The following is a 12,985-nucleotide window of genomic DNA, read 5'->3' as shown; positions in this document are numbered from 1 at the left end:
CAAGGCTGCTTGCTTTGTCGTTGGGTAGGATTGTAGCTGCTTGTCTTGGCCAGCAGGGGACGCTCATTCTATTGTGACCAGTATTGACAGTCAACTACCATGAACAGTGTGAAACAAGTTCTCAGCTCTCCTTAGAGACTGCCGCCTGTTTGTGCGTAAGACAAACACTGAATATTAGTAGATGATAAAGAAAGTTATATTTACTGGGATTTACCTGAGCTTTTATATCATCATCATTGTAACAAACAATAAAAAGGAAATCTTTAACTTTTTTCAGGGGGCCAAATATATCTGTTGGAGGGACAGTGTTGGCCCCCAGGTGGTTTACATATTAGGTTGGGTTGCAATATCCTAGAACTTAAATGTTTCTATTTTTAAGTGTTTGCTCCTCAATGTGCTCAAAAAGAGCATGACCCCCAAGCAAAACTTTTTAAATATATCACAGGATTTTACAGATTAATGGTAAATGAAGGTGAATTTCAAACGTTGTAAATACATGGACTCATTTTGTTCTCTCTCCTCCTCCCAGCTGACTTTGGGTTCTGCGCCCAGATCACTCCGGAGCAGAGTAAACGCAGCACCATGGTCGGGACTCCCTATTGGATGGCTCCAGAGGTGGTGACCCGTAAAGCTTACGGCCCCAAAGTGGACATCTGGTCCCTGGGCATCATGGCCATAGAGATGGTGGAGGGGGAGCCGCCGTACCTGAATGAAAATCCACTCAGGGTGAGATTGTGTTCCTTTGATTACTGAAGACTAAAGGAGGGAGTGCCTGTGTTGGGAGAAGATATACAATCTGAAAAACATTGTTACTTTGTCAGAATGATATTTAAAAAAGTAACAGTAAATTCCAACTCAAATGTATTTATTAAATATCTCTTAGATATTAGATATTTCTTTTTTGCATATTTAATTTGAGGGTACAATTACGTATTCTCAACGTCAGATATTTGTTTTAATGAGCGAGTACCGCTGTAACACCGGCTCCGACAGAGAGTGGTGCATTATGGGTTGTTTTTAGCCTTTATGTTGTCAGGAAGCTTCTTCAAGTCAGTTTATAGTGCGACTTTTAAAGTTAGTCAGCTCTAAAAGTGTTGAGCCCACTTTGACCTTTCTTTGTTCTACTCGGGGACAGTGCATATTAATTAACATAATTGTGAATATTACATAATTAGCCAGGAGGGTAGTTTTCGTCTGTAGTTCCCGGCCAGGTGTGAATTTGGTAGCCTGAAATTAGTAAACAGGTTAAAAACAATATTCATAATGTAAAGCATATCAATTATTGTTGGTGTGTTTTTCTGCCACAGAGGAATTTAATCCAGACAAGTGAAAACCAGTCGAAGGTGTCTCTCCAGGCTGTTACCATAGAAACAGACCATGGATCAAAATCCTCTGTCAAGGAGCCATGAAATACCGCTAAACGCAATTTCTTAATGACGAGCTCAAAAAGACAAACAAACTGCCTGAGACCGTTCAGACTGTGTGAGCGTGTGACTGAGCCTGAGCTAGACTTAATATGGGGATTACATCCTTACTAACTTCTCACTGTCATCACATCAGTGGCTCTAACAGAGACCATAATATATCAGTTTATCATTTTATCACCTGGATTTTCTTTACCTGTTGGTCTATTCTGTACACACGACATCTGTTGCACGTCTTCCATCTTTTTTTCGGGAGTTTTTTCTTGTCAGAAGTGAGGGTATAAAAACAAAGGGTGCAGTATTCTGTACAGATTGAAAATATATATAGGATAATGGGCTTTAATATTAACTTTGACTTGACTTATTACAAAACTGATCAAGAGTAACTTGAACAAGAGTTGGAGGCCGAAGGTCTTCCCTTCTAATCTGCCAATATAAAACTAACCAAGTGCCACCAGCGAACAGGACTGGGTATTATATCTCCCGACGGCCCGAAGCGCTTTTATACTACAGGTCAACATTTACGCACATTCAAAAGATGAGATGCACACACACACTCAACCAATCTCATGATCCCCGGCGGAGAAATAACTATAACATTACAAAAGGCTTCGTGCATTCTGCCGTCTCTGTCTTTATAGAGACATTTTAGAGCAAGCGACAACAAAAGAAAGGGCGATGAAATGGCAACATAAAACTCACAAGAGAAAGAGCTCAGGACTCTGTATCTTGGACTTGGAGTGTTTCTTATCTTTGAAAAGTATTTTTCCACAAACAAATGTTGGGAAAAAAGGGAATGGTTTTATAATCAGGGTTGTGTTATATTCAGGTGATTCTGGTACATATTATTATATCAGTGTGTATCTGTAAATACTCACAGTACATATTATTATATCAGTGTGTATCTGTAAATACTCACAGTACATATTATTATATCAGTGTGTATCTGTAAATACTCACAGTACATATTATTATATCAGTGTGTATCTGTAAATACTCACAGTACATATTATTATATCAGTGTGTATCTGTAAATACTCACAGTACATATTATTATATCAGTGTGTATCTGTAAATACTCACAGTACATATTATTATATCAGTGTGTATCTGTAAATACTCACAGTACATATTATTATATCAGTGTGTATCTGTAAATACTCACAGTACATATTATTATATCAGTGTGTATCTGTAAATACTCACAGTACATATTATTATATCAGTGTGTATCTGTAAATACTCACAGTACATATTATTATATCAGTGTGTATCTGTAAATAATCACAGTACATATTATTATATCAGTGTGTATCTGTAAATACTCACAGTACATATTATTATATCAGTGTGTATCTGTAAATACTCACAGTACATATTATTATATCAGTGTGTATCTGTAAATACTCACAGTACATATTATTATATCAGTGTGTATCTGTAAATACTCACAGTACATATTATTATATCAGTGTGTATCTGTAAATACTCACAGTACATATTATTATATCAGTGTGTATCTGTAAATACTCACAGTACATATTATTATATCAGTGTGTATCTGTAAATACTCACAGTACATATTATTATATCAGTGTGTATCTGTAAATACTCACAGTACATATTATTATATCAGTGTGTATCTGTAAATACTCACAGTACATATTATTATATCAGTGTGTATCTGTAAATACTCACAGTACATATTATTATATCAGTGTGTATCTGTAAATACTCACAGTACATTAACAGCACATGACGGCCTCGGTGTAATTTTTGAAACCACCACTGGATGGCACCAAAATATTTCTACACATAGCACAAACATAGTGCAAACACTACACTGCTTCATACAATGTAGACTTACATGTTGCTCACATGTGTGTGTTGCCTAGGCGCTGTATCTCATAGCAACCAACGGGACGCCGGAGCTGCAGAACCCGGAGAAGCTGTCGACGACGTTCAGAGACTTCCTGAACCGATGTCTGGAGATGGACGTAGAGAAGAGAGGCTCGGCTAAAGAGCTACTGCAGGTACAGCAGCTGTGTGTGTGTGTGTGTGTGTGTGTGTGTGTGTGTGTGTGTGTGTGTGTGTGTGTGTGTGTGTGTGTGTGTGTGTGTGTGTGTGTGTGTGTGTGTGTGTGTGTGTGTGTGTGTGTGTGTGTGTGTGTGTGTGTGTGTCGAGTACTTTTATATAACAAAATTGGAAGACAGTCAAACCGAGAATGAGCACTCACAGTTGTTTTGACAAATAAAAATGTAATCCAGTCTCAGTGTTTCTTTGAGGTTCAGCTGTCCACTCACAGACAGACAGACGTGTAGGTGTAGAGAGTAGACGTTCTGAGTAGACGTAGAGAGTTCTGTAACTACCGTGACTCAGCTGAGAGGTAAAACAGGGACTTTATAATGTTTCAGAAGGAGGTCTGTTAAAGAAGTAATTCAATTTAATGGCTCCTTTGTATGACTGTGTATGCATGATAAGAGAGTCCTTGTTTCTGAAGTAATCGTTTTAAGGTTGATTAAATTGTGTGTGTGTGTGTGTGTGTTTGTGTTTCTGTGTGAGCATTAAACTCATTAAAAGTCTAGAGGGACATAATTATTAAAGCATCAAGCTTCAGGCTGCTGTTTGAACAGAAAAACAAAAGTCCAGCTTGGACAAAGAAAATGTGAAAAATGCACGACAAAGATGTAAACATCTTAAAACTGAGTAAAACTAAATGATTCTATAGATTTTTCTTCAAGTGTCACTAAAACTAATATACTTAATTATTATATATTATTATTACCAAAGGCAGTTTGAGGGTAAACAACGTCGAGGGTCATTTTGAGAGGAGACAATCTTAAAGGGAAATGGAGCCTGAATGTAGTCGGTCAGGGTGACAGGCAATGAAAGGATTAACTGAAGAAGGAGGGAGAGCTGCGGTGTGAGACGATGAGGAGATTAAAAGAAGGACTGGGGGAGATGAGGTTTAATCTAGCGTTTGACAAGATAAGGAGGAAAGAGTGAGGGAGAGGGACTGATGGAGAAGAGAGTAGAGTGAATGAGGGTGAAGTGTTTCCTCTGAAATAGTTTTTATATCTTGGTGATTTAGGGTCCATGCTGGAGTTGTGTCTGACTCATAGACCGTATATAAGGTCTGACCAAGTTAGCTCTGTATTTATGTGGGTGGTTTATAATATGCTGTGCTGGAGAAAGTCTTCAGATCCTTAGTACTAATGCCACACTGAGAATATTACACTAAGTATAAGCTTAAAAGTAAAAGTCCTGCTTTCAAAACATTACTTACGTAAAAGTATATAAGTATTATCAGCTAAATGTACTTAAGTAAAAGTATTCATTGTGCAGTAAAATGTTTCGGGCTGTAATTCCATACAGACATCAATCGTGTCAACATGTCCAACTATTCTATCAACAGGATCATCTTTTCTTCTGCACTATTTGTGGATACATTGTAGGCTGGAAACTCATTTTATTTTATTATTTATTTAACAACTACAAACAACATACTGTTGTGGGAGTGCATAAACGACAGCACTGACATTAGAAGGATCAATTCTGATTATTAATCTGCAATGAAACCACAGTTCAGAAATAGTCTGTTAAAGTCCTGCATTTAAAGTTTACCCAGGTTGGTAACTGAACCTTCTTTAATAAACTGTCACTGTTTCCTGACAGTCGTGCATGAGATAGATAATCTGTGAAAAACATCAAGTCAAGGAGTCTGTACTGCAGCGTCAATCACTGCTCGTGAACTTCTGAACAAATATAAATATAAATTCTATTACTGCATTGTCTATTTCTCGCCTCTTTTCAGGAACATATTTTAGTGTACTGTTAAGCTGGGAAATGAGAAATGTTGAGATCCGGCAGCCATGTTGGAAACAGGAGCAAACTTCTAATTTAACAGCTCAACAGTACACTAAAATATGTTTCTGAAAACATTTTGAGCAGAGAAATAGGCGATACAGTAACAGAATCTTGATTCAGGCTGGCCTAGCTGCTTTAAAGGGGACAGCCACTGCTTTAAGTGTTCTCCACCGAGGGTTTCTGAGTTCCACCTTGTGATGAACTGCAGAGGCAGACGAGCGAGAGAGGAATAAGATTTCATCAGCAATATTTTTAAAGGGGCACGACAGCAATTTAGTACTGCGCTTCCTCAAAGTTAGAGGACAAGATACAGATTTAAAAAACAGAAATATTAGAATTGAAGCAGCAGAGGCCTAAACATTCAGACTTTTAGTGCCTACTGTAAGTCAAGATCTTAAAACACTGGATCCTACATTTCCCATAATACATTCAACAGCATCTTTCATCAGTCTTGTACCGTAAATCTGGACTTTTTCAACCCCACACCGCAAGTTTGTAATGCAGGATTTCTGTTCAAACCTTTAAGTCTTACAGAAAGTTATTTGAATCCAAAGGCAGTAATAATAAGGATAAATAAGTTGGCATGAGGAGAGCGAGTTAACATTAGCTCTTAGTTTTTAGTTGTTAGCAGCCTGTGGGCAGCACAGTCCTGCTGGCTGAATAATGGAGCTAACAGCTAACATTGAGTTCCATTATGATGCGTTCAATCTCTATTCAGTAAAAATGATAGTAAATAATAACGTTATCATGATGTGTTTTAAAAGTAATTAAAAATGTAGTTTTTGGCTCTAAACTTGAATAAATACAGTTGTTGAAGGAGAAGGTTTCACAGCAATGTAAACTAAATATTAGAGAAGGAATTATGACCTGTTTAACTTGTCCACTTCCAGGTTGAGAAGAGTATTAAATACTTGAACAATCTTCTTTTAAGGTACATTTTGAACAGATAAAAAAATGTGTGAATAATTTGCTATTTAACTAGGAGCAATCATGCAAATAATCGTGATTAAACATTTGAATCAATTGACAGCCCTCATATTTTTACACACTCTCACACACATACACATGCAGTGAAAGGGGGAACTGTGTGTGAAGAAGAATAAAGAAAAGAAAAAACTATATGCTGAGTTGCAGAACATCATGACTAAACCACCGACATTATAAATACTATTTAAATTGTGTTAGTGTTCTTTAGTTTTGCAACATTTACCTGCTCTGGACTAAAGAAAGGTCACGATACACACATGAGGGCAGCGATTTATTTACTTTAATTTATACATACTTTACCTGAATGATGAAACTAATATAATGTTTCTCTCTTTTCTCCACCTTGAACCTTCCCCTCCCTCCCTTGTTCCTTCTCCCTCTCTTCCTTTCCTTCCCTGTTCCCCCCCCCCCCCCCCCCCCTCCTTGTCCTTTCCCATCCTCTCTTTTTTTTTTTCCCTTCCTCTCTTTCAGCATCAGTTTCTGAAAATGGCGAAGCCCCTCTCCAGTCTGACTCCTCTCATTGTGGCTGCGAAGGAGGCGGCCAAGAACAACCGCTAGCTAGCCTTGCACTCATTATTCTGTCTGTCCCCCTCCCCCCTCTTCTCCCTCTCTTCCTCTCTCTTTCTTCTTTTTTCTTTTCTTTTTGGTAGACGGGAAGGCGGCGATAGCTGCCGTCTGGGTTGAATGACTACAGTCTCTCCCTCCCTTCTTTTTGTCTTTTGTAACCTGCACCTGACTGCTCCTTCACTCATGATCTTTAACCCCAAGCTTGAACTCCCTAATACCCCCTCCCCCCTGACAGGGAGAAAGAAGGGTAGTTTCTTCTGGACTCGATCACGAAGACAGGGGGCTAACTAAATGACATCATCTGTGACCAAGTAATGTCATCGCAGACATCATCGCCCCCTCAGCTGGTACGAACAACACAATATTGGAAAGAGAGTTTCAACAGAGCCCAAAGACTCATGGGAGTTTTTTATTTTATTTTTTACGTTTGTTTGTTTGTTTTCTTACGTGTGTGCGTTTGTGCGTGTGTATGCGTTAGCTAAGGGCCTAGCTTCCTGTCATGCGTTTATGGGTTTCAGTCAGACTTATTTCATTTTCTTGTATCTAAAAGTGCATTTGTTGATTTTCATCTCATCACTCTTTTTTTAAAATCAACATTTTTGTGTGTTGTGTGTGTTTGACTGTGTGTATTTTTTTTCACAGGGGGATGTTGGAATATTGATTTAAGTTGATTGTAACGTTACCTTCTGTAGTTTTTGACAGGGAGCAGGTGACGTTTGGTACTTTGTCTTGTCTGCATTGTGAGCTGTGAGTTAGAGAATATTCATATTGATTATAATAAGGAAAGGCTGGCGGACCCAGAGCCATCGATGGAAGGAGGTTGGACAGTTTGGAGGTTTTTCCCTGTAAAAAAACAGACATTTTGTCTTCACAACATTTTCTTTTGCTCTTTTTACTTTTATTAGGTTTTGTAAATCAATCACAGTTGCTGATATTGGACCAGTGTTTCCCATTGTACGGGTACCTGCAGGGCTCAAAATCATACTCAGGTTTTTTGCTTTTTAAACTTCCTTACTGCTGTCAGAGAAGCTGGATCCTGATGGAAATATAAGCAGCTGTTTTTTGTTTGTTTGTTTAACATTAATAAGTATTACTCCAGCGATGTAGTATTGCACTCCTACTAAATCTTTTGACTCAAGATAGACAAAAGATCAAAATCCATGTAGCCAGACATATCGAACCTTCTGTTTTATTCTTATTTCACTGTTCTTAGTTGAATGTTTTCTTATCAGAGCTGTATTGTGTTACAATCACATGACACTGACACAAATAAATTAAGTCTTCTCCAGAAGATTTATTGTCACATCCTTGTCTTGAAATGACGGATGCAGACAGCAGTTAATGAGCTTTAGCTCCAAACAACACTCATATTCTCCCTTTTAAAGCTAATAAGGTGTCAAAAAGCTCAAAGAGAAGCATATCAGATTTTCTTCCTGCACTATTCTTAAATCAGGTCAGCATCGCCTTCAGAAACATATCTAAATGCAATGAAAGAGGAGCTGTTTACCCATAATTCACTCTGGCAACCTCGCTCCATCTGCGGCTCTGGGACTTCTCTGTCTGCAGGCTCGAGGGAGAGAATGTGCATGTCAACAACCTTTTTTTATACGGTACATTCAACATAGAGAAGAAAAATAATAAATGAGTTTTGTCAATGCTGAAAGAGTGGCGATACATGAAGGACACTTGTGTATGTAGGAAAGATCGTATCTTAATCCTAAAGAAGAATGACACAATAAATGCTACGAGTACAATTCTGTAGTTTTCTGCCTGGTGGACTGTTTGGATCCCAGGAACCCTCTGGACATAAGGTGTATATTTTACATGCAAAAAATGAGAGAAAAACAATCTGTTTCTGCCTTTGTTTACAGACTCACTGTTTTTTTTAAATAATTGATCAATGTCTGAAAATGACTTTTTGATTTGGATACCAACGTTTGAGTATTTGTTTTGGATTTTTTTATCCTGCTGATTAAAGGTCAAAATGTTCAAATCTTGGCTGCAAGAGCCGAAGTTTCCACCAACAGCCAGGGTCCTTCGCTCTGCATTCGAGCGTCAGATTAAAAAACATTTCCAAAACATCTATTCAAAACTATCACTTTGATTTCTGCTGTTAGTTGTTTTTAGTGTTTTCTTTTATGTAGTATTAAAGTACCCCTGGCCTTAATCTGTTTCAAAGGTGCAAGACTACTTTAGTGCCGATCTGATGGCAACATTTTGAGGCAACAGGGAATGTTGTTGCTGCAACAAACAATAATTTGGAGTATTGATTGATCTGCTCATTACTCTCTTTATTAATGGATTTGTGAAATAGCAAAAAATATTGAAAACATGTTCATCACAATTTGATGAAGGTGATGTCTTCATGTCCTGTTTTGTGCTACCAACACCCCAAAAACATACTCCGTTTATAATAATATTAAATATTAAAAGCAGAATGATTGGCATGCTTTCTTAAAAAGGTAAACGAAAAAACAAAATATTTGCAGATAAGTTTCGTCACTGCAACAGGGAGAGGCGTCGCCCACAGATTCATGATCGTCATTGTGCTCACAGATTTGAACTCTGAACAACCGGTGGGAACAATGACTGCTGAAGTGTCTTTGAGCGAGACACTGAAGCACACAGCTGTACACTCTGGCTGCAGTAAAGAGGATCAATGCTGTTTAAACTGCCTGAAACTGTTGCCACTGTGTGTTTGTGTGTCCTGGTCTGAACCCCCAGCACAAAGCTGGACTTAAAGGATTTTGCTGTCAATAAACAAAAATGAAAAGTAACACTAAACATTCAGAGTATCCTATGACACCTGTCAGGGAAAAACACACAATTTTGAAAACAATACATAGTCCATCTACCAAGATGTGTGCTGACCAAACCGTATGTGGATGAATTATCTTGTACCAGATGAGCTTCACAATGTTATTTTGGATAAATTGTTTGTTAAATAAGGAACCGCTTCAAGTAGTCTAAACCTTTTAAGGTAACGTCATAGAACAATCTTATAACACAAGATTAATTCCATTAATGTTAATATAAAACACAATCAATTTCTTAACTGTGTAAATCCAGTAGCTTTCTGTTTGTGACCGTTTGTAAAGGGTGGAGAGGAGATATTCTAAATACCCCAGAATTTCAGGGTAGAGGCCGATCCCTGATTAGCCTTCACGTGAGTGTGAATAGCATTCTGAGTTTCAGCAATCGTTAGTTGAACAGGCTGTTTGTTGTAGAGGGTAGTTTGGCCGACATACACCAGACTGCAGGGACAGCTCATAGTGAATAACAGACTGGGTTTGGAACTTCTTCTCTCAGGGTGTCGCTCTTCTGTTGGAGGGCATGTCTGGGTCCGGGACTCCTGATCTGTCCATGATCATCCTTTGTGACCATTTATTCTTACCTGCCTGACGACCATCACATTCAGCCTCTAGAGGAAACAAACAGACTGCTACTGACATGGTGGTGTGTCAGAAGTACTGCTGGAGCTCAGAACAAGTTTAGTACTGTGAATTACTTTGGTACAAAATAATAATTTTATTGTATGAAGTGACCATCAATATGCAGAACACGGTTCTCTTGGCAGCTTCAAGGGGGGTTCAGACTTGGTACAGTCCAAGTTCTAAAAGGGGGACTTGGTTCAGTCCAGGATGAGACGGTCACATGAAGTCTTCACTCCCCTGTGTACCAGAGCCATAATTTATCTGTTTATAAGTCATTTTGATGATTTGAAACAACTATGAAAAATGAAAAAAATAAAACTGTACAAAACTGAAAATGTGGTCTGCTGTTTTTACTTTCTTTTTTGCAGTTTAAGAAATACTTTCCTGAGAAGCCTAGTACTGGACTTACATTCATCAGGTGGACACAAACACGACTTCAAATGAGTGCTAATATGTCTCCATATCGAACTGCTGAATGTGTAAATAAGCAACTGTTTGCTAACAAGACGGGTGGAGGAAGTGTTTTACTTAATTAAAAGTGGACTACTAAGACCACACTGAAAATACTCTTGCAATTAAAAGTCCTGCATTGAAAAGGTTAAAAGTATGTACTGTAATCACTAAAATGTAGTTAAAGTATTAAAACTATAATGTGACTGTTTTACTATTATATATTATATCGTTAAATTTGTATTTCTGATGCTATAATGTAAAAGCAGGATTTTACTCTTGTAGTTGGAGGTGGAGCTCATTTTGAACTTTTAACTGGATTAATCTGCTGATTATTTTCTCCATTAATCGACTTATTGTTTGTTTGGCAAAAACAGTGAAAATAGTGAGAAATGCCGTCACAATTACTCCGAGCCCAAAGTGACACTTTCACAATGTTTGTTTAGTCCGACCAACAGTACAAACCTCAACGTTACACAATATATTTATTAAATGAAAGAGCTGCAGTTTTGTGCAGGAATATCTCAAGTATTGAGGAGGGAATGTCCAAAAGTTCACAGTATGAAGTATTAAGAAGATGTGAAATGTTCAGGATAGTTCAAAAGATGTGTGTTAATGTAACGCAACACACAATATTCTGTCTGTATGTTGTGCAAATTCAGTGTTTTATTCTCCCTGATGCTTGGCCATTGATCTGTTAGTTGTTGTTTTAACAGCTAATGCAGGACGAAGCTGTTTAGCAGAGAGGGAAGGCTCTGTGTATATTTTCAATAACAGTATAAACTGTAAAAATAACAATTTCATTTATATGTATTCACATAAATGAAAGAATCCTGAGATATAGGCCAACTATATTTGAACAAAAATAAAAACGTTTGGTGACTCCTTGTGACCCCCAGGTTGGGAACCAATAGTTTCTTCTTTAAGAGCTTTAGTCCTAAATGTGTCCTTTTGTACAGAGCAGAGCATTGTTAGCCAAGTGGACTGAACGACCACTGTTAAATAATAACAGTGTATTTGTAACTTTATTTTCTAATGCTTCTGAAGCCTTCCTGTAAGTCACTTATATAAAAGACTGTTCTTTGTGTGAGTCTGGGGCAGAAAAGAGCTTAAAGTCCATCTGGCTGTGACGGCCGCCTGCAGCCTCCCTCCTGCGTCCGTCTGCCTGTGAAATCCTACCTACTTCGTTTTCTTTCTCCTTGTAATTAAAAGTGCTGAATACTGATTGCCTTCCTAAGCACCGCTTTTAATCTGCAGGCTAATATGGAATGAGTTTTGTGGTGGAGGCGAGGATCTACTACAGCTATGTGTAAAGCCCCAGCGGCCCTGCAGTGGGTTCAGTGCTCAGGGGCAGAGACACCTTTGAATCGGGGGACATTTGTAAAATAAGTGTGAATGTATTTCACTCTCACCTTTTTCATATCCTCATTCTGGCTTCTTTTATCTTCAGATCCCTTTTTCACACCTCCATCCCTTCATATCTTTAGCCAGATGCTTTCAGTTATATTAGGTGATATTTTCCTAATAATAAATGTCAAATTCACAATCTAATTCAAACTATATGTAGCAATCATGCCACACTGACCTCACCCATCCTCTCTTTCTCCCATCTCTACGTGGACAGTAAAGTGGACCGGCTGTTTGTGGAAGTAATCCTCCTTAAATCCTTCACACACACACACACACACACACACACACACACACACACACACACACACACACACACACACACACACACACACACACACACACAAACCCTGTGTTCTGAAGCATAACATGTGCTCTGGTTAATTTGACATAAAATATATAAATATAATGTAATATTTGAAATTAGGGGTCTAACAATTGATTTGTTGCATCACTCATCTTCTTAAATGAACACATTAATTTGACTTCTTTGAAAATTAAAACTCTCAAAATGGGTAATTTTACTGGTAAAAGTTAGTTAGTCTGAAAATTGTTTTGTGCTTCACCACACAGTGTTAACAACAATACAAGGCACTTGACAATAGAGAACAAAGATGAGGATGAATGCTCCTAACATGGTATCAACATTTATACTTTATACATTATGTATTTTAAATCATGTTGTTTGTTAAGTGAAATGTTATAAAATAGGAGAAGAGCTTGACTGAGGGTGCAATGTGTAAGATGTGCCAGAATTTCAACCTAAAACATTAAAAAAAGTAACTAACATAATCAACAGAATGTGAAGAGGTAACAGTGTTGACATTATGCTAAAAAAAACTGAGAACA

General features: G+C 37.9%; 1 protein-coding gene across 1 annotated transcript in view; it reads left to right on the top strand.

Moving 5' to 3' along the window:
* pak1 (p21 protein (Cdc42/Rac)-activated kinase 1) overlaps positions 1-10,614 on the top strand; it is a 50,700-nt gene extending 40,086 nt beyond the window's left edge. Inside the window, 3 exon segments of the mRNA XM_029446558.1 lie at positions 530-726; positions 3,320-3,457; positions 6,750-10,614. Of these exon segments, the coding sequence (XP_029302418.1) occupies positions 530-726; positions 3,320-3,457; positions 6,750-6,836 (422 nt within the window). The 3' untranslated portion in view covers positions 6,837-10,614.
* Positions 10,615-12,985: the final 2,371 nt, after the last annotated feature.

This window comes from Cottoperca gobio, chromosome 13 (genome assembly GCF_900634415.1).
Source record: "Cottoperca gobio chromosome 13, fCotGob3.1, whole genome shotgun sequence".
Lineage (NCBI taxonomy): Eukaryota > Metazoa > Chordata > Actinopteri > Perciformes > Bovichtidae > Cottoperca > Cottoperca gobio.
The sequence above is the reverse complement of the archived record's forward strand: the minus strand, read 5'-3'. Positions and strand labels throughout refer to the sequence as shown.